The sequence below is a fragment of the Hemiscyllium ocellatum genome, chromosome 1 (assembly GCF_020745735.1).
Source record: "Hemiscyllium ocellatum isolate sHemOce1 chromosome 1, sHemOce1.pat.X.cur, whole genome shotgun sequence".
In the NCBI taxonomy this organism is placed as follows: Eukaryota; Metazoa; Chordata; class Chondrichthyes; order Orectolobiformes; family Hemiscylliidae; genus Hemiscyllium; species Hemiscyllium ocellatum.
The window spans coordinates 84,119,487-84,141,904 of NC_083401.1; the positions used below are offsets into that span (position 1 = coordinate 84,119,487).

At 42.2% G+C, this 22,418-nt stretch overlaps 1 protein-coding gene across 4 annotated transcripts in view; it reads right to left on the bottom strand.

Annotated features, from left to right (window-relative positions):
• The window catches only part of adamts6 (ADAM metallopeptidase with thrombospondin type 1 motif, 6), a 326,411-nt gene that overhangs the window by 117,372 nt on the left and 186,621 nt on the right, over positions 1 to 22,418 (bottom strand). For all 4 annotated transcript variants that reach the window (XM_060823800.1, XM_060823780.1, XM_060823790.1 and 1 more), the window contains 2 exons: positions 19,351 to 19,492; positions 350 to 457 (listed from right to left, as the gene is read on the bottom strand). In XM_060823800.1, the coding sequence (XP_060679783.1) occupies positions 350 to 457; positions 19,351 to 19,492 (250 nt within the window). The remainder of the gene's footprint in view (positions 1 to 349; positions 458 to 19,350; positions 19,493 to 22,418) is intronic.

A 22,418-nucleotide genomic window follows, 5' to 3' on the forward strand; every position in this document is an offset into this window, starting at 1 on the left:
TATGAACTTAAATGCTAGCTTTTACATGGATGAAGACTTCAAAATCCCTTTTCTGTAGCTTTCAGCAGTCTTTCTTTTTTTCAATAATATTCGGTTCCTCTAGTCTTCCTCCCAAAGTGCATAACCTCACATTTCTACACATTACATTCTGGCTTCCAAGCTTTTCCCATTCACTGATCTTGTCTATATCCCTCTACACATTCCGTGCCATCCTCATCACTTGCCCCCCACACCTACATCTGTTCCAAATGTATTTATGAGAACATGAATCAGTCAACTGATTATCTTAAGAGAAATGAGGTTTGATGTACACTTGAGTGAAAGTTTTGAGTTCAGAAAGGGTACTTACCCCCTTTTCAATAGTTGCTGTCTGACACAGGGTACCTTCAGCTGCAGGAATGCTATTGGTCACACAACGATTGCTTTTGCTGAGGCACCAGAGCTCTCTGCACACTTCCTGGGAAAGAATGCAGTAGCAAGTTGATCAAAATAAGGCTTCTTTTTTAAACAATTGCAGTCACATTTAGATTGCTTTTCAGACAACCATCTTTTCGTGAGTAAGTCTTGAGTAACGCGTGATGTCACCGATCTAAATTTGGCAGATTAAATTCAGTGGCCAGAAGACCTGATACTTAAAGGTCAGCCTGAATGCCACTGGCTTCTGGAGTTTATTAGATTGCTCAGCAAAGATTCAGCCCCAAATTTCGCCAATCTGAGAGCAAGTCGCAGTATTAAGAAAACAGCACTAGACACACAGCAATTACATTGCTGAATGGAATTATGGCATAAGTGATGGATACACAAAACTCCTCAACATAATGATTGTCTGCAATCTTTACTCCTATTTATCAGACCTTCCACTTGAACATGCCTGTCCTCACAACACCAGTCACACCCGCAAATGTGACGATGCCGCAACTGTGCTTGTTTGGGGGAGTATGTGTCAATGTTATATCCAACACAACAGTGGCAAAATTGTTGCAATATTAAGTACAGTTTTGGTGCAACTTCCAGGTTTTGCCCAAGGAGAGCACTACAGCCTCGTGCATATAGAGGTCTTTACCCCACAATGAATTCCGAATGATCTGAATCTCTCACTGCATGCACTGATCCTGCGACACATGGTGTATGCATCTGAAACCCAATCAAAAGGCCTACAGAATTAATCCTTGAATGTTTCAAACCACACATTTGATGCTGATGTCAAGATGTTGCTGACACCAGGATGCCAACACTTGGTGAAAACAGACAAGTCAGCATGTTACTATTAGCGGTGAGTTCAACGGTTATTTTGAAAGTTAAGGTTAAGATTGCAACTGATGTTAAAAGTAGGATAGCAATATGGTAATCACACGTAATAAAAACATTTTGTGATAGCAACAAACTTCACTGCAGAGTGAAAACAATAATCGTAGTGAGAATTCCATTTCATCTTTTAGAGGATAGTATATATATATCCATAGTTCCTTTGTGGGACTCTGCATTATGTTGATAAAGCAAAAACAATACTTGCTGAAAGCCATACTTCAATAGTCTCTTGCATCGATAGACCTTACATCAATAGCCCCAGCCAAACTGTTTTAATAGAACTACAACACTGGCATCTACCCAGTGATATAAAAAAATTGCTGTTTATGGTATTTCCCATCCATAAACAGCAGGACAAATCCAATCCAGTCAATTACTGACCTAGCAACCAATACTTAATTAGCAGCAATATGCTGGAAGGAGTTGTCAACAGTGCCAGCAAGCAGCACTTTCTCAGCAATAATCTGCTCAGTGACGCTCAGCTTAGATTCTGCCAGGGCCACTCAGTTCTTGATCACGTTACAGCCTTGGTTCAAATGTGGACAAAAGACCTGAATTCCAGAGATGAGGTGAAAATGACAGCCCTTGACATTAAGGTCTTGGTTGACAGACTGTGGCATCAAGGAGCCCTAGCAAAACTAAGTCAATGTGAATCAGGGAAAACTCACTGTTGGTTGGAGTTATACCTGGAACAAAGGAAAGTGGTTGTGGTTTTTGGAAGTCAGTTATCTCAATCCAAAGACATCTCTGCAAGAGTTCCTCAGGGTAGTGTCTTAGGCTCAACTATCTTCAGCTGCTTTATCAATGACCTTCCCTCCATCATAAGGTCAAAAGTAGGGATGTTCACTGAAGGGCAGCTGTTGCATGTTGAATACAAATATTACCTAAAGGTATTTTTTTCATGAATATAGGGAAAAGTTAAGTTCACAACTGCTACTTGCTGGCATTAATATACAATCTTAAAAATGTCTGGTCGAGTTAAGTTGTGAGAGTTGAGAATTAGTTAGGTATGGTACTATCTCTAAAACAGCTAAACACAAAGAGCCTTTGAAAGTTTGACCTAGAACTGCAAAGTGTTGAACTGAGAACTATGAATTTTGGGTAAACCATTAATCTAGACTGTTAATGGTTATCACAAAAGTGGCTAACATCTACACATGTGTTAATGATGAACATTGATGCTATGTCCAGGTTTTATGCAAATGTTATACAGCTGTCTAAATAAAAGGCCAGGTGATGACTGCAGCTTCCTTTCTCCAGTTTAATGTTGTTCCACTCAAAACATAATATAATGTAAGAATCATAAGTATATGTTTTGCAATGGTTGCTTTTTGAAACTGGGGAGGTGATGGACTAGTGGCATTATCACAGGACTATTAGTCCAGAGACCCAGGTAATGTCTGGGGGGGCTGGGCTTGAATTCTACCAGGGCAGATGGTGAAGTTTGAATTCAATAATTAGCCCAAACCTGCTGGCCCAATGGGGAAAAACCCCATCTGTTTCACTAATGTCCTTTAGGGGAGAAAATGTCCATCCTTACTTGGTCTGGCCTACATGTGACTCCAGGCCCACAGTAATGTGGTCGACTCTTAACTGGCCTCTGGGCCACTAGAGATGGGCAATAAATGCTAAATCTCGTCCTTTCAGGTGATCAATAACATAAGCCTCCAAAGGCTGACAGATACTGATGTCCCTCTGGTTTCTTTGACCCCTTCCTTCCCTCCAATTCCATCCCTTGACATGTATTCAATATACCTTTTAACCTTTCCCTGTCTGATGCTGAATTATCTGTGCTCAGTAAAGTTCTTAGCTTTATCCCTTTGTGCTCCACCTCATTGATTGACACTTTATCGACCACTATCAACATTCAGTGTCTTCATCAGCATTGCATAGTTGCAAATACGTGCACTACATAGAAAATGCACTACAGTAACTCGCAAAATATCCCTTGATAGCACCTTCTAAACTCACAATCTCCACACATTAACAGACAAGAACAACGTGCCACTAGAACCATCGAGTTCCCTTCCAAGCCACATACTATCCTAAGATGAAACTACATAACGATTCCTTTACTGCCATTGAATAAATATTTTGGAGCTCTCTTACTAGCAGCACTGTGAGAATAGTTACCTTCCAAGGATAACTGCAGTTCAAGAAGGCAGCTCACCAGTACCTTCTCAAGGGCAATCTGAGACAGGTACTAAGTACTGGCCTAGTCAGCAAAATCCACATCCCGTGAACAAGTATAAAATACTTATATTTACAAAGCACTTTTAAGTATTCAGTGGCGCTTCACATCAAACAAAGACTGTGTCAAAACAATGGTTGGATAATATGTAAACAATATTTTATACAAGTGTGGTCACCATGTTTTAGAGGCACTGGAAAGGGTGTAAATGAGATTTGCACTATAACACAAAGGTGTGTGCAGGAAAGGATTAATGATCTGGAAAAAGTTTTCTTGGAAAAAGTCTGAGAGCTGACCTAATAGAGATCTTGCAAAGGATTAGAATAGATGTAGAGAGAATGTTTCCTTTTTGGATGAAAAGCATAACCAGAGGCCAGCAATATAAAACTGCCGCCAAGAAATCCAACAGGAAATTCAGAAGAAATTGCATATTCAAAGAATGGTGTGAAGGTGGTACTCATTCCTGCAGGAAGCAGTTGAAGCAAATAATATAGATGTATTTAAGGGGACTCAGGCAAGTGCATGAGGGAGAAGGATTGATGGCTATAACGTTAGATTTAGAGGAGGAAAATGGGAGGAGTTGCGAGTGGACTAAAATGGAGTGATTAGGTCAAATGCCCTAATTCTGTGCTGTATATCCATGTAAAATGAGAGACCAAGTCACACAAGAATTTATTAGAACAGATAATCCAAAATTCTATCAAAATACTTGGCTGTATGGAGTGATTTAGAGGAGGACAGTTTTAGAACTGGAGAGATTCAGCATGGGAATAGCAGGACTCAGGGCCTCTGCAGCCGAATGCACAGCTGCCATTGGTGAACCAGTCAGGAACGTGCAGGAGGTAGCAACTTAGGAGGACAGATATCTCAGAGCCTTGTAGGAATGGGAAAGATTACATTGACAGAAAAGGGCAAGGCTGTTTGGCAAACCCATGGGTATGAATTTTAATATCGAGGCCGCTGAGATACAGGTAGTAGACTTTTAGCTTACCTTAAGTTAAAGTAAGGTTGAAGGTGGGATGTCAGTCAGAAGGGCAAAGGAATAGTTAAGTCTAGAAATAACAAAGGTAACAAAGATAAAACAGCTACAGCGGATGATTTCAGGTGTGGGGGAAATCAGGTGGTGTTACAGATGTGGAAATTATTATCCACAAAATACAACAAAAATGTAACAAGTGAATAACTTAAAGGATCCATTATTATGGGGAACAAAACCCTAAAATAACCAAAGCTATTTGCAAAACAATATCATTTTTGATTATGATTAAAGTGTTGCATCATTGGAGTCTGAAATACATCACACATTCCTTACAGTCCTGCAGAAAGCACCTACTTTAGAAAGTACACATCTTTAAGCTAACTTCCTTATATGTATAGCTCAGTATGAAGAGCTGCAGAGGTTTGCATTTTTGCCCTTTTTTGCTCATGCTGTTCCTATTTCATGTTATGAAAAAGCTTAAAAAAATTCCATTTACAGCAACAAATTTTATTCTTCAATAAATACGATGTACTCTGAATCACTTTTTCAACAATAGAGCACTAAGTAGGACATCATAGAAAGTGTTTGCAACACCTGAACTTTACATTTATATTTATGGTTTCCTGGCAGCCATCATTGAACATTTAGTTATTTCTCATGGCCCAAGCCTGTAAAGCTGCTATGATTGAATGCATTAATTAAAGAACTCTGGTCTTTCTAACAGACTCACAACTTTAATTGCTACAAAAATAAACAAATGCAGTATAATCGTTAATTTTTATTCGACTGTCATTTCTTTTTCCCTTTATTGGTTTCTCTGATTCAAGCAGCATTCTCTGACCAAAAGGGGAGGAAATTTTTTTGCAAGCATCTGTGAGGACATCTTTAACAGCAGCATAGCATAATTTATCCTCAAGGTTGCCTCATTTGCAAAGAGATGGGTCTGAACTGAAGTTAGTGCAGAGATAATACTTGGGAGGCAAGTACAGCAAACCAAAATCCTCCAAGTACAGTATATCTGAACAGGGATTCTCAATCTTTTGACTTCTGACGCTCCCCTCTCAACCCACCTTATTGCCTGATGTTATAAAAATTCTGCCACCTGTCTGTAACACAAGCTTTTTGCTAAACAAAATCAGTTTCGCATTTATTTAGCATTATTTTTAATTTGCTTATATATAATACAAAACTTTCGGCTGATGCTAAGCAACAATTCTGTCAAGATGTTGACAAGTGAATTTAAAAAGAAAGCATTGTATATTATTGTGTGCACTTACAATGATTTTTCCTGACATTTAGAATTTATCTAGATCCCTATGATTTTACCTGTTTCAGTTTAGGTGAGAGTGGTTCAGCATTAGTGAAGTCAGGGTGCAATCACTGAAGTTTGTTACCTGCGGTTAAGGTTGGTAGACTGACATTAGTAGTTCAGTGCTAACATTGCTGAATGTTGAGGTTGAGACAATCTTCGAATTTTGTAAAACTCTGTTTAACTTGTTAAGCTGTTGCTAAGTTGGCAGAGTTACAGTAAAGTTTCTAAAGAATCACTGGAGCTGAGAAAGAGTTCTGTTGAGACTGATGGTGTTGACGTCTAATATTAGCTCTGACCCCTCTTATCCAGTAATGACTAACAGAGGAGAGCACATCCATTCACTTAATATGATATCTTAACATAGCAGAACGAGATGCCACTCAGAAATGTTCCTATGGCAACCTAATTATTTTGGCAGACCTCTTTAAATATTTTGAGCAGCCACAGATCTTGATTGAGAGTCCATGCTTGAGAACACTACCAGCTCTTCACTTAGAAAACATTACTCTGCAGCCACATCAGTTGCCCCACTCTTAAATGCCCTCTGAAGAGGTATACGATTCAAGGATAATTAAGGATGGACAACAACCCAGCCTTGCCACCTATGTCAAAATCTCACAAACAAATAATTTGACACCAAGTGAGCATCTGCACATTGCTTTGTTTCGAGCCTGATGTAACCCTTTCTTAGATTGGAAAATTGTGTTTTTTATGAAGTAGATGGGCAGGGATGGGGAAAAGAGTCTGAAGGTACTCACAGCCAAAGATAAAGAAGCTGCTAATGGTGGTGAAGGGAAGAAAGAGATGTAGCAAGGATCTAAATGAAGGTGTGGCATGGACAAAATGGGTCTAGAGACACCAAAACAGAGACAGCACGTGCATGCATGTGCATATATGTGTATCTTGGTATACGTGTGCGTGTGTGTCTGTATGTGTGCAGGCTAAGCCCATCCCTATAGGAAGTGAGGGAAGTTCAGAGAGCAAGCAGTTGCTGTTCCAAGCCATGTTCACTACAGGACAATGCCCCTTTTAGGTCAGAACAGAGAAAGAAATGATAGTTGAATGTAAATTAATTACAGTCAAGCTCAGTGAGTGAATATGGATGAACATTCCCATTTTCATTTGAAGTATTTTAATGAGTGAGATTCAAAGTGCCTGTTTCATAAAGTCCACAGTGACTTTCTTCATACAATCTTCTGCTCTTCAACTCATTCATTGTGCAACTTGGCATGGGCTCCCTTCTTGGGGAAATCACATGGCTGAAGAGGCAGTAATGCTCACCACTGCTCAAATCAGTGGTGTTCAAGGCACTAGTGTTGTAGCTAAAGCCCAGGTGCACATCACTGCAGACACACAAAGTCAGGAACTGCCCCTCACACTGTGTTGCTCGAGATTCTACACTCAGGACATGGCCCAGAGGAAAGGAAAGCTCACTCCCAGCTTTTCAAGCAGAGTCCTGGGCGGCACGGTGGCACAGTGGTTAGCACTGCTGCCTCACAGCGCCTGAGACCCGGGTTCAATTCCCGACTCAGGCGACTGACTGTGTGGAGTTTGCACGTTCTCCCCGTGTCTGCGTGGGTTTCCTCCGGGTGCTCCGGTTTCCTCCCACAGTCCAAAGATGTGCGGGTCAGGTGAATTGGCCATGCTAAATTGCCCGTAGTGTTAGGTAAGGGGTAAATGTAGGAGTATTGGGTGGGTTGCGCTTCGGCGGGTCGGTGTGGACTTGTTGGGCCGAAGGGCCTGTTCCACACTGTAAGTAATCTAATCTAATATGATAGGGAGGAAAATATTCCTTTCCAAATGGCCTGTCACAGGAGGCCACACCGTCAGACCAAGCCAGAATGGATGCAGATATGACTCAGGTTAGTGCAGGAAGAAGGTCACTGATTTTCTATGTTTCACAAAGAAAAGTATCACTACCTTCTCTCAGCTACCTCATTCTCACAAGGCCACCATTCTAACCCTGTCACTCTGCATGTTTCTTATCAAGGCTCAGGGACTGAAAAATGTGTTGCTGGAAAAGAGCAGCGGGTCAGGCAGCATCCAAGGAACAGGAGAATCGATGTTTCGGGCATAAGTTCTTCTTCAGGAATCTGCAGGGACTGCAGTTCTCAGTTTTGCATACATAGTCATAGAGATATACAGCATGAAACAGACCCTTCGGTCCAACCCGTCCATGCCGACCAGATATCCCAAACCAATCTAGTCCCATCTGCCAGCACCTGGCAGGCTCACACTCACCTCACTCCCCTAAACCACTAAGCTTTTCTAAAAACTGAAAGAACTGTGGATGCCAGAAATCAGAATCAAAAAACAGAAAATGCTAGAAAAGCTCAGCCGGTTTCGAAGCTTCTGTGAATAGAAATCAGAGTTAATGTTTCAGATCTAGTGACCTTTCCTCAGTTCTGAGCTTTTCCAGTAATTTCTACTAAGCTTTATTCTCTATACTTCCCATTGACTCACTGTCACACCTCACCACCGCCTCTGTTCCTGTATCGCCATGAATGGACTCTTCTATCCATTTCCATCATGCTCAAACCTTCCATTTGTCTCATTGCAGACAAACTCACCTCCAGCCAGGCCAAGATGTCCAAGCTTGGCGTTAGACTTCAGATTACTCACTTGCAATGAGGAGAAAATTCTGGATTTGGTCAGAGAAGACCACAACAGTTACATGGGAACGAAGTGACCATGATGGGCAACCAATCCAGTATGCTTCATGGTGTTGTACCACACTGCTCTCTCATTACCACCAATGCTAGGCCATTATTTATCTCCACAGATTTTACTGTGTCCTCAACAACAGCTTCCCTCTCCTGTTAACCAGGCATCAGTATTATGAAGTAAATCTCTCCATGAAGACCAGCGCTGGAGAAGCTCCACTGCATTTGCATCTCTGAGGTGGAAACTATTGAACTCTCAGAGAGGCATCCAGCTCAGAGACAGTCACCTCAGTAGCTGCCTTCCTACATTAGATTCAGGAGCACATCCCCCAAGCCAGTCAAGGAAGAAATACTCAGGTATCTGAGGAGAGGACCACCAGAGACCAGGCAGTTGCTCAGCCTCTGCCATGAGATGAGACCTGTTCTTGGTACTAATTTAAAAATCACACAATTTCAAGTTATCGTCCAACAGATTGATTTTTAATTTTGTACACCGAGTCTAACACCTGCACCTCCAAATCTTGGTACTAATGACAGTAACAAACTTCAGAGACAGGCAGATGAACAGCAGGCAGGTTTGTCAGAAGCAGACAATGAGCTGAATCGAAGGATGGAGGACTCCATCAATATTATCAAGCCTGTGCTGGCTCCGGTATGGGTGCATCTGGCTGCCTCCATAGGCAACAGATGTTTAAAACTAGGTCCAGCACCCTGAGCATCTCCAGATATACCCACAGACCTGTACTCTCTCCGTAGATGCTATACATCACTGGCACAGTGAGAGGAGGCCAAGGGAAGTTGACCTCATTCCAAGGATTGGTCCCTGTCAGGGGGTCAGTGTGAAGTAGGCAGGCATCCGCAGGGCGGAGGGCCCAAATAGTGAAGCCCTATTTCAGCACATTTCAGAGGGTCTGGTCTTTCAATCTCACCCATGCCTAGAATTCCAAAGCTGTAAAAGTCCAAGCTGGGGCAAGTCTCAGCAGGTCGAGTTCCTCCAGGTCCAATCGCCCCAAGAAATGAGTGCCCATGTTTCCTGAGGCAATTAGGCCAACCATGAGCAGGCTCCCACCAAGCCAGCTGCACTTAGACATAGTGACAGGCAGAGGAAGGAGAAAAATTATTGAAGGCATAGAGGTGGCACAGCTGAAATGTCATTATGAGTGAAACATCAATACATTTCACTTTTGTAAGTATATCCTCATCTTCAGTGTGAAATATCTGCTGCAGTACAATATTCACTGTTGGATCTAGTTAGGTCACACCCATATGACCAATTCCTTCATATGTCCCAAGGCTGAAAGAAGCTTTAATGGCCAAGCATTGCTCAGCTCCCACTTGCAACTGGCTCCGGACTCGCACAGCAAAGAAGAGCGAATCTGGGGACAAACAGCAAGAGCAGGATAAATGCTTGAGGAATGGGGTCAATTAGAACAAACATGGGACTGAACAACAGGATAAATACCTGAGGGACAGGTCAACAGAACAAACATGGGGGTGAACATCAGGATTAATACCTGAGCAGTGGGGTCAATCAGAGTGAACCTGAGGTGAATCTAAAGGCAGACCTCCAGAGGTGGCGTCACAATTAAAAAAGTGACTGAGGCTTGGCTGCTCACAAGAAGCAGGTTTACACACTGAGTGTGTAATGGCTGGACAGAGATAAAGTACTTACTATTTGTAGTTGTAGTCTGCTATGAATAGAGAGTGGGAGTAAGAGACCTGAGTTTGGTGATGAGTGGGTAAGATTGGTGTAATCAGTTCCTGGATTATTGTCTGCAGTAAATAAGGTTGATTTCATTACTAAATTCAAAATAGGAAGAGAACCCAGCTCCATTGAATGCTCTTCCTGTAATATGAGGCAAAACAGGAGCACTTCCTGTATCCATTGTGATGACAGAAGCAGAACTGTGTTCAGCTGCAGCTCTTGATTGACCACATGGAGCAGCTGGAGCTGTGGATGGACTCACTATGGAGCACCCATGAGGCTGAGGATGTCATGGATAGTACGTTTAGTGAGTTACTCACACTGAGAGTAAGGGCTTCATGGGCAGAAAAAAGTTGGGTGACCACCAGGAAGATGAGTAACCATGGGCAGACAGTGAGGAGTCAGCTGCGTCCCTTCTCAAACAAATATATCATGTTGGATACTGCTGGGAGGAGCAATCTCTCAGGGGAGACCGGTAGTGATAGGGGACTTTATAGTCAGGGACACAGATAGTCATTTTTGTGGCCACACAACAGACTCCAGAATGGTGCATTGTTTCTCTGCTTCCAGGGTCAAAGATGTCTTTGGTGGGCAGAGGATATTCTGAAGGAGGTGGGTGAGCAGCCAGAGGTTGTGGTCCATATTGGTACACATAACATATGCAGAAGGAAAGATTAGGTCCTGTGAAGGGAGTTTAGGAAATTAGGTAGGAAGTTGAAAAGCAAGACCTCGAGGTTTGTAATCTCAGGATTACTTCCTGGGCCACAAGCCAAGCCTCTCATAATTTCGTAAACTTCTATATAAAGGTAACCTGATAGAAGTTAACAAAATTATGAGAGGTCTGGATAGAATGGATAGTCGAAGTCTTTTTCCCAGAGTAGAAATGTCAATTACCAGTAGATATCGGTTTGAAGTTAAAGGGGTAAGTTTAAAGGAGATGGGAAAGGCAAGTTTTTCACACAGAGAATGTTCAGTGTTTCGAATGTGCTACCAGAAGGGATGTTGGTGGTGATAGCGGTGAATACAATAGTCATGTTTAAGAGACATCTTGACAGCTCTACGCTTAATCTGGGAGTAGAGAGATACGCACTGCATATGGGCAAAAATGTTCAGTTTAGAAAGGCATCATGTGTTGGTGCAATCTTGGTGGGATGAAGTGCCTGTTCATGTGCTGTTCTTTGATTATTGTTTCTCAGATATCAGGAACTTTGAACTATAACATTGAGAACTGCAGCCAAAGCTCTGCATTGTTGTGGACAACAACAAGGCTAAACTCAATAGGCAGGAGGCAGAGGATGTGCTGGGGCCTAGCCTGTACCCACATTATACAATTACACCCAGCTTGTGGCTGAGAGTGTGGAATTAGTGATGTTTCCACCCATCGCACATTCCACATGAACACATGTTGACTGTGGCAAGGCTTACACAATATGATAGGTTACAATGCGAAATGGAGTAGAATTGCTGGCAACAACCCATCTCTCCTTGATGAGCTCAATGCGTTTTTTTTAGATTACTTACAGTGTGGAAACAGGCCCTTCGGCCCAACAAGTCCACACCGACCCGCCGAAGCGCAACCCACCCATACCCCTACCCCTACATATACCCCTTACCTAACACTATGGGCAATTTAGCATGGCCAATTCACCTGACCCGCACATCTTTGGACTGTGGGAGGAAACCGGAGCACCCGGAGGAAACCCACGCAGACACGGGGAGAACGTGCAAACTCCACACAGTCAGTCGCCTGAGGTGGGAATTGAACCCAGGTCCCTGGCGCTGTGAGGCAGCAGTGCTAACCACTGTGCCACCGTGCCGCCCAGAAATTCATTCTAAATTCATTTTGAACAGAAGGTCAGTGAAATGATGTCACCCGCACTGACAGCCTGGGGTGCATCTGCAATGCCAGATCAGCCTTCTTGAGGGTGAACCCATGGAAAGCAGATGGAATCCCTGGCCATGCACTCAGATCCTGTGTGGACCATCTAGCAGGAGTATTTGCAGACATCTTTATCCTCTCTGTACTTCAATGTGAGATTCCCTCTTGCTTCAAGAAGATCACTATCATCCCTGGTGCCAAACAAAGGTCAGGCAACGTGCCTAAATAACTACCACCTGGTGGTTCTGACATCCATCAGTAGGAAGTGCTTTGAGAAGTTAGTAATGGCACACATCAACTACAATCTCCCAGACTGCCTTGCTCCACTACAGTTCGCCTATCATTGCAACAGGTCCATGGCAGATACCATCTCCCTGGCCCTACACCAGACTTCTATTTATTGACTTTAGCTCTGCCTTCAATATCATAATTCCAAACAAATATCTCCAAACTCTGAGTCCTAGGACTCTGCTGGGTCATTCAAAGATATCAAGGAGACAATCACATGGATAATAAGACATTTATTCAGAAACAGAAAAGGTCATGGACTGCAAAAATAATATGGTTCAAAGGTCCTTTGCATTAAGCAGAGGCTACTTGTCATAATACCAACTGAATTTTAAACAATTGGACAAAGACCAACTCCAGCTCATCATCCTGGTAGTGGCTTTCAATTAGGTTCTCCCTGGCCTCTCATGCTTGACAGTACATTGCTCTGTGATGCTGTCTTAGACAATCCTCCATATCGATTCCTTGATCCTTGGGTTCAGAAAATTGTTGTAACTCCCCCATTTTGTCTGCATCCAAGGTATAGCATGCCACAATGGTGGGATACACTGCAAGACTATGCTATGGCAGTCTGAACATTAAAACTTCATCGTATAAAGGTGCACAGTCTGCTCCACTGTGGCCCTGGTGAAAGTGTGAGTTTGGTTGTATATCCATTCTGCCTCTGTCAGAGGGTTTTATAAAGGTGTCATGAACCATTTTTGAAGAAAATAATCCTTGTCTCTTAGTAGTTATCCCTGTATGGCTTGAGGACCTTGGAAGGAGGTAGGAATCTGTGAATTATCTAGTTCCAGGATATCTGGCACACACTTCCAGAATCTAGCATCAATGGTCAACCATTACATAACACTAATATAATGTAAATGTTGATGGAGTAGAAGTCTTTCTGTTGACGAACTCTGCAATTTAGTGATAGAACACTCTCAAAGTAACCTGGATACAGTCTACAGTGCTGTGCACTTGATGGAAGTCAGTGATGGTGAAAGTTCCCACTACTTGTCTCTTCTCATCACAGAGAATATGAACAGCTGTGACCTAAAGAAAATGGCCTCAGTGATATCCCAGGTGCATTTTTTTGGGGCAAACGTTAGGATCTCACAAAGGCCTCTGGTTGCTCATCGAAATGAGATGCTGACATAAACATTCAGGGTAGCTATGGTTTTGACGACCACTGGGATGGGATGGCCACAGAGTCTTCTGAGTATAAACGCTGCTTCAGCAGATGTTCTAGCTCAGAGATGATGGCCGGGGACATCCTTAACCAGCTCTCTTTCAGTCGGTTGAAAAAAATAGCTGCAAGATGTGGGGTCTCATCATACATCTCTGCCTGCATCTACTTAGTGGATCATCACCTGCAGCTTCTCCCTCTGGAGGTCGTCCAGCTGCTGCTGAACGTTGCTGCCTCTTGTTGGACTTGCTGACAATGTAGGCATTATTGTCTCTTTCCATGTTGTTTTCAAAGAATGGTGACTTCAGCAACAATGTCCTCCATGTGAGACCCATCAGCAGATAATCTGTAGGGAATGTTGCAACAATAATGCTACTCCTCACAACTGCCACACAGTGTAGCAAGGGGAATTCCCAAGGAGGTCAACATCATGCTTCCAAAAGGAACGCTCATGATTGTGGCATCATCCAATAGTATGTTACATAGTTAAAGTTTTTAATGCTACATTGACAGTAGAATTCTGCCAGTAAAGCCACTATAAATGCATCAAAAGAACAAATTTTCTTACACATCACACACCATCTCCTTGCATATGTACAGTTCAATGTATGAATCTGACAACTGTAAAATGGTGTCTTCCAGTGCTTGCGATGAAGTATTGTTATGAAATGGTAAATTCAGGTTCCTCTTTTAAGCACATTGTTCTCAAAACAATTGCTTAGGTGAGACACCAAGGAGAAAATTAGTGTGCATAATTTAATATTCATGATTGCTTGAGGCCATAACTTTTAATGTGCATTCTTGACAATGAATAACCTGTCAATAAAGTACAAATTCAAGCCAGATGGGTGGCATTACTGAATCAATGGAGGCAGGGTTACTGCAACTGCCCCTAGGAGAGCCTCCAATTACAAGAGTTTTATTTCAACCACAAAGAAAAAGCACATGTCACTTTGCATGTGATGTCAGCCACTTTGTGTAGTTATTGCACAGTTGAGTTTTGATCAGACATGGCAACATTCCAAATTCACCAGAGTGTGAGTGAGTTGCAGGCTCTGTCTGTGAGGTACAAGTTTTCTCCATCTTTGTGTTGCTATCCCTGTGGCTCCTGTGACCTTTGAGCCTCTCCTACTTTCCCGTGACAGACTTTATGGAAGTCAGTAATGTTCCTACTTTTGCCAGTGGGCCTTGTTGGTCCTGCACCTTCCCCAGGTACAGGCCCGAGTTACCATGAACTTTTTAAACCTTGACCTCCACCCATCTTCCCTTTTATTGTTTGTGTGGATCGTTATGGTCTGTACAAGGCAGTGGTTTCAGATACCAGAAGTCAATACTGGAAATAGTGTTGGAATGCTGATCGCCGTGCGCAGGACCTCTAAAAGCAGCTTAAAAGTAACATTGCTCCCCACTTCTGTAGCTTCCAGTAATCTTACATTTACTATGTAATCTTACCCGACTATCTGTAATTGCCCTCCATCACAGTGACCATTTCATCAGTGTCCTAGTAAATAACTCCCCAGCCCCAGACTTGAATTGGCTTTATTCCTGATTAAGGGCTTTTGCTCAAAACGTCGATTTTCCTGCTCCTCGGATGCTGCCTGATCTGCTGTGCTTTTCTAGCACCATACTCGACTCTAATCTCCAGCATCTACAGTACTCACTTTCACCTTGAATTGACTTTCGTTAGGACTCAAGGATTGTCCCTATAAGCCACCAACCAAATCCATATGACTGACCATCTCCTTCACTCCACCCCTACCACCATCTCCACCCCCACCACCAACAACAACCCCCATCCCAGAACAGTCCCAACTGAGCATGGCCAAGCACTTTACTTCTGTTTCAAAAGAAGCCAAATGATCTGTTCTATATTGCCAGGATTCATCATGGTCCAAATGCTAGTCTGAAAGGACAAGATTCTGGAATCTGGTTAGATAAAGTGCCCGTGTGACTGTGGCCAAAATATTTGAATAAAATTGGAAAAGCCCTTGACCGGCTGCAGCAGTACCTCCTACTGACTCCAATGAATTTACTCCACTAAGGATTCCTCCCCTTTGACTTTCACACATAGTCATTTACTGGAGCAGCTTGTGATGTCAACTGCTGGCACATGTTGTAGGTGCGGTGTTTATGTAGCCTAGAGAAAGCAGTTAATAAAGCGAATTGTGTTCTCCGTTTTAGTAAATGGGACATAGAGTACAAGAGCAAGGAGGTGATGTTGAACTTGTACAAGACAATTGTTAGACCTCCGCTAGAATATTGTGTACCATTGTGAGCAGCACATTATTGTAAAAAAGTAATTGCATCGGAGAGAGGGCAGAATTGATTTTCATGAATAATTCTGGGAATAAGAAACATCAATTATGAGAACTGATTGATGAAATTGGGACTCTTCCCCTTGGGGAGACAAAGTCATAGAGTCACAGAGAGGTACAGCACTGAAACAGACCCTTTGGTACCACTCGTCCATGCCAACCATACATCCTAAATTAATTTAGTCCCATTTGCCAGCATTTGGCCCATTTCCCTCTGAACCCTTCCTATTCATATACCCATCCAGATGCCTTTTAAATGTTGTAGTTGTACCTGCCTCAACCACTCCCTCTGGCTGCTCATTCCATACACACACCACCCTCTGCATGAAAAGTTGCTCCTTTGGTCCCTTTTATATCTTTCCCCTCTTACCTTAAATCTAGCTTTGGACTCCCCCAAGGAAAAGACATTGTCTATTTACCCTCATGGTTTTATAAACCTCTATAAGGTCATCCCTCAGCCTCCAACACTCCAGGGAAAATAGGCTCAGCCTATTCAGCCTCTCCCTATAGTTTAAACCCTCCAACCCTGGCAATATTCTTGTAAATTCTTTTCTGAACCCTTTCTAATTTCACAAGATCCTTCTTATAGCAGGGCAATCAGAACTGCATGCAATACTCCAAAAGTGGCCAAACAAATGTCCTGTACAGCCACAATATGACCTCCCAATTCCTTCACTCAATGCACTGACCCATAAAGGTAAGCATACCAAAAACCTTCTTCACTCTCCTATCTATCTGCAACTCCACTTTTAAGAAACTTTGAAGCTGGACTCCAAAGTCGCTTGTTCAGCGACACTCCTCAAGACCTTCCCTTTAAGTGTATAAATCCTGCCCTGATTTGCCTTTCCAAAATGCAGCAACTCACATTTATCTAAATTAAACTCCAATTGCCACTCGTCAGCCCATTGGTCCATCTGATCAAGATCCTGTTGTACTCCGAAACAACCATTATTACTACCGACTTTTAGTATCAACTGCAAACTTACTAACTATAACTCCTATATTCACATCCAAATCATCTGTATAAATGATAAAAAGCAGTGCTGAGAGGAGATTTGATAGAAGCTTTCAAAATCATGAGTTAGCTGAATAGAATAGACAGGGAGAAACTGTTCCCACTTGTAAAAGAAACAAGAATGAAAGGGAATAGATTTAAAATGATGTGCGAAAGAAGCAAGGGTAATGTAAAAGAAAAATATTTTCACACAAGTAGTTAAGGTATGCAACGTGTTGCCTGGAAATGTGGTAGAAGCATGTTCAATTGAATCATTCAAAAGGAGCTTGGATGATCATTACAATAGCAATAGTACGCAACGATATGGGTAAAGAGCAGGAGATTGGCACAAGATATAACTGCTTGCTTGAAGAGTGGGTGCAGGCTCAATAGACCAAATTGCCTGCTTCTGCATAATAACAGTTCTGTGATTCAGAGATAGAGGTTGGTAGCTTCCAAACAAGCTCAAAATATATGGGTGCTAAGAAAACAACCTAACAGCCATAGATGCATCTTGTGCCGATTCATGAGATAGGTATGTATCATTGCCCACAAAGAAACCTCAGCAATGCATTGTTGTTGCTCAGCTTCAAGGAAAAGGTTTGAAGAATTGAAGCAGTGTGTGAGTTGGACCGAGAGCATGCATGAGGAAATGGTGAATAAGTGGTTAGCCAATGCCATGTTGTGTTTCTGAAGGGTCAAGGAGAATGGTGGCCATGGATTATCCAGTCACATTGTTATGAAGAAACAGTTAAATTATTGTTAGGACATTTCATCACCAGGTACTCTCTGATTTACATGTTGGTAATTTGCACCATCTGGTTTTTCAATGAAGAAGAAGAGAACATAAATAAGAAGTGTTGGTACTATAATATGAGGCAAATGAATGGAGATAAGGTCATTGCTACTCAACGATGAGAATCTGAACTTGCTATTTAGGCCTAGGTTGCAAAATTGGGGAAATCTTTCTCAACATCAAGAACCTGATAATTTTGATTCTCACCGTAGTTTCGTACCTCTATTCACAACTGCTCTCAACACACTGGTGGGGGGACAATTTTTGCCGTGTATTTTCATAAGTAGATTGATATAAATCTGTGACTGAAAATGTACCAATGTTCTGTGATCTACAATGGATATGCATTACAAAAAAGTGATGAATTAAAGCGCATAAACTTGCATTGATATGTCACCTTAAACGTCAAAGAAAAGTCTCAATTTTTTTTCTCCTGAGGGAATAGAAGGAAAGAATGCCAAACTCAGTGGGGGAAATAAGGAATGAATCAAGTTGAAAAGATATGCGTGTTAAAGCTGACGGAACCATCAGTTCTGTTCAAATCTTTAAATTTTGATCAGTGTAATGTATGATATAGAGGAGTAAATATTACAATGTTTTAGGTAAGAAAATATGAACGACCTACTGTAAAATTGACATTGATATTATAAAACTATTCCATCCTATCATGTGGAATATGTTCCAGGTACACAGAAAAGACCACATCTGTAAAGGCCTTCCTGGACCTTCCATACACTGTTCTACTATACACTGGGCTAGGGTTTCTAATAAATGTTACTTTAACACTGCTAATTTTAACACTGAAACTCATCTTATGTGGATACAATCTACTGATAAGCTGCAACTGTTGACACAGCAGCATATTCCAAACTGTGAGGGGTCACAAGTTCAAGCACCTTAACAGTTTTGAAAAATGTTGTTTGTTTGGGTGATATGAGATCCTATATTCTATGCTTCCAGATATGACTATGTTGTGGATAAAATATCATGCAGAAGTCAAGTGCTTCTTAAGATCAAGGGTGGTAAACAGACAAGGTGTAGCTTGCTATAGTTTTATAAGATTGTGAATGGCATGGATAGAGTGGAAAGCATGAGGCTTTTTTCCAGGGTGGAGGAGGTCCATTACGAGGGGACACAGTTTCAAAGTGCATGGTGGGGGTGTAGTTTAAAAAAGATAGGCGAGGCATGCTTTTTCACACAAAGTGACTGGAAGGCATTGCCAGAGGAGGTTCTGGAAGCAGACACAAAAGCAACATTCAAGAAGCAGTTGGAGAAATCCCTGAATAGGAAGGGACTAGAGGGATAAGGTTCCTGTAAGTGAAGACAGTTTTAGTATGGAGGGACAAAATGTGTTGGCACTGGCATGCCGGGCCAAAGGGCCTGTTCCTGTGCTGTATTTTGTTCTTTGTTCTTCTTTGAAAGGCTCTCAGGTATCTGTTAGGACCTGACAGTGAGTCAGAAGCATTATTTTATCTCAAGGATGGCACATGGCCTTTGTTGATGAAAAATATTTATTTTATGCATGTTTCATATTGCTATTCTTCTTATATATTAACAACAAAGTTAATGAAAGTGTCAAACAGCTAAATCATAATCAGTTAAAAGCAACTACAAACTAAAAGGGAAAATGGGATTGTCCATTTACGTAGTACATAAGTGGGGAAAAGCCAGGAATGTCCATATGGCTGTTACAGGATTGCTGAAATACTCGGAAGACTGCAACTGAACAACGTTAGGATTCAGATGTCTTACCCCATATTTACACTGGCGTGACGTGGTACCATACTGGAACCGACATTGTTCATCAGCATCATACACCTGGCCTGGCGCTATTGTTGGATAAAGAAAATCACGTTTTGGTGGTTCGTTATCCAGGCAAGTTCCACGCCCAGAACTGTTTCAAAATGAAAAAATTTACAATGTGAGAAAATTGCTGATACCAACATAGGTTTCAGTAATACATCAAGCACATTTTTAGAAGTATTACAGTTTGGGCTAGTTTTTACAACCCCTCGATGGCATGTTAGAATGTGCATGGCTTGTAAAATGCAATGTTTGGCTTGCCGACCGTCTTTTGGACCTCCGCTGACCTATCTCCCATTTAATGAGAGGTGATGGAAGCACTGGATGGCCAATCCATCCATCCTTAGATAACCCATCTGGACACATCCATGACTTTACCCACAGCTGGAGGTGATCCATGGCTTGTAGGTAGCCCGGTAGCCCGGTAGCTTTCACTAAGAGAACAGCTGTTGGGAAAGATGGGGAAAGTACCTCCTATGAGGTAACCAAAGGATCCTCTTTTAAAGTCAAAAGATCTAGACATACTTGAAATCTGACTTCCGTAACCTCCTTTCTCTTGGGTTCTGATTGTAGGCCCAGCAGCAACTAACACAAACTTGGAACTACTTGGTGAACACAGCAGATGGTCAACTAAATTAATCAGCAACTCCCTAAGACAAGACAATGGAAGACAACGTCCAACCCTGAGCTATTTAACATCATGTAAAAAAGGCTTTTGGTATGCTTGCCTCTATTGGTCAGTGCATTGAGTATAGGAATTGGGAGGTCATGTTATGGTTGCACAGAATGTTGGTTAGGCCACTACTAGAATCTTGTGTGCAGTTTTGGTCTCCCTCCTTTAGGAAGGATGTTGTGAAACTTGAAAGGGGTCAGAAAAGATTTACAAGGATGTTGCCAGGGTTGGAGAGTTTGAGCTATAGGGAGAGGTTGAATAGGCTGGGACTGTTTTCCCTGGAGCATCAGAGGCTGAGAGGTGACCTTGTAGAGGTTTATAAAATGATGGGGGGCATGGATAGGGTAAATAGAGGAGGTGCTGAAAATGTGTTGCTGGAAAAGCGCTGCAGGTCAGGCAGCATCCGAGGAGCAGGAGAATCGACGTTTCGGGCATGAGCCCTTCTTCAGGGCTCATTCCTGAAGAAGGGCTCATGCCTGAAACGTCGATTCTCCTGCTCCTTGGATACTGCCTGACCTGCTGCGCTTTTCCAGCAACACATTTTCAGCTCTAATCTCCAGCATCTGCAGTCCTCACTTTCTCCTAAATAGAGAAGTGTTTTTCCCTCAGGTGGGGGAGTCCAAAACTAGAAGACACAGGTTTAGGTAAGAGGGGAATGATTTAAAAGGAACCTAAGAGGCATCTTTTTCACGTAGAGGGTGGTATATGTATGGAATGCCAGAGGAAGTGATGGAGGCTGGTACAATTATAGCATTTAAATGGCATTTGAATGGGTACATGAATAGGAAAGCTTTAGAGGGATATGAGCCAAATGCTGGAAAATGGGACTAGATTAATTTGGGATATCTGGTCAGCATGGATGAGTTGGACCGAAGGGTCTGTTTCCATGCTGTACAACTCCAAGTCTATGATTCTTAGTATAAACTGACTGGGAAGAATTGTATCTTTTTTTGCAGAAATTGTCCTGACCACCATTTTAAGTGACAGGGCAGACAAGTTCTGTGTTGCATGAAATTCAGTCTGCTGATATTTGAAGAATATTTCTTTTCACCCTGTTCCTATTTATTGCCACAGATTTAAGCTAAAACCTGACTTATGCATACCATTGAAATGCATGAAGTTAATATGTAGTTACTATTATTGCTGTAATATAATCACAAAGTTAGCTAAAGCACTCTTGTAGATGTCACCACACATGACAGTAAATGAAGAATTATTTGATTATTATAATAACGAGAAGCCATCAGCATTAAAAAGTTTATTTCTAACATATTAGATAAGCTGGATCTGACTGTTTTCAACTCATTTTATTTCAATTTACGGAATGGTTACCAGGGAACCACCTGAAATGGTTTCTCTTTCTCCAGCAGAATTATCTCTGGTACTCTCTAAGGATTTATCCTTGGCTCCTCTTATTTCTCAACTACTTCCTGTAACTTGGTGAGAGCACCTGAAAGACCAATGTTTATTTCTATATATATATAAATAATCAGAATATACTTGACCCCATGACTGCACCTCCCGATTCCTTCTGCTGTCTCTAAGTTGTCAGGCTGTTTGACCAACGTTCTGGACTGAGTGATCAGAAACGCCCTCTCACTAAATTTCAGGAAGATCAAAACCACTGGGAGCAAGTATTCGAGACACCTTCCTCCCCCAACAGGAACACCTGTCATTTGGCTGTTAATAAGCCGGAAGCCCTATAGGCCCAGGCACAGGAAATTCTGACTGAGTGATTGTCAGTCATTCTAAGGTCAGGAGCTCTCTCCAGTACAATAATTCCAACCTGAATGATGATCAGCACTTTGGCATTGAGGAGGCAAGCTTTGATTATCAGAATGATCTCAGTATTTAAAGATTTGTGGGACAGAGTTTGTGGGAGGGATTTGGTCCAAGGTTTGAGATGCCGCAAGGAGAGGGGAACTAGGGATGGTGATTTGCAACCTAGGAGCACATTCAAACAGAGTGCTGGTTAAGAAAGGATCCATCCCTGAAATAGGGCACCAGTGGCTGACCCATCTAAAATCTCCTCCAGTGCTTGTAACAGCAGGGATATGAGTTTTAAGAGCGGACAGGCAGTCATCCTACTAATGCCAATCTAATTTACAGGTCCAGTCATCTTCAGCCCTTTGTCTTTGGTCTCTAGCTAAACTTCTTTCCCTGGCTCCAGACTCCATCCTTCTCCCCATTAACTATCCAGGACTGAAACAAACTTAACCTTGGACCTTTTTGACTAGACATCCCACTGTCAACATGAGCACCTATTTCCACATCTGCAATATTACTTGATGCAGCCCTTATCTCAGCTCAACTCCAGTTCAAACCCTCGTCCACCCCCTTGTTA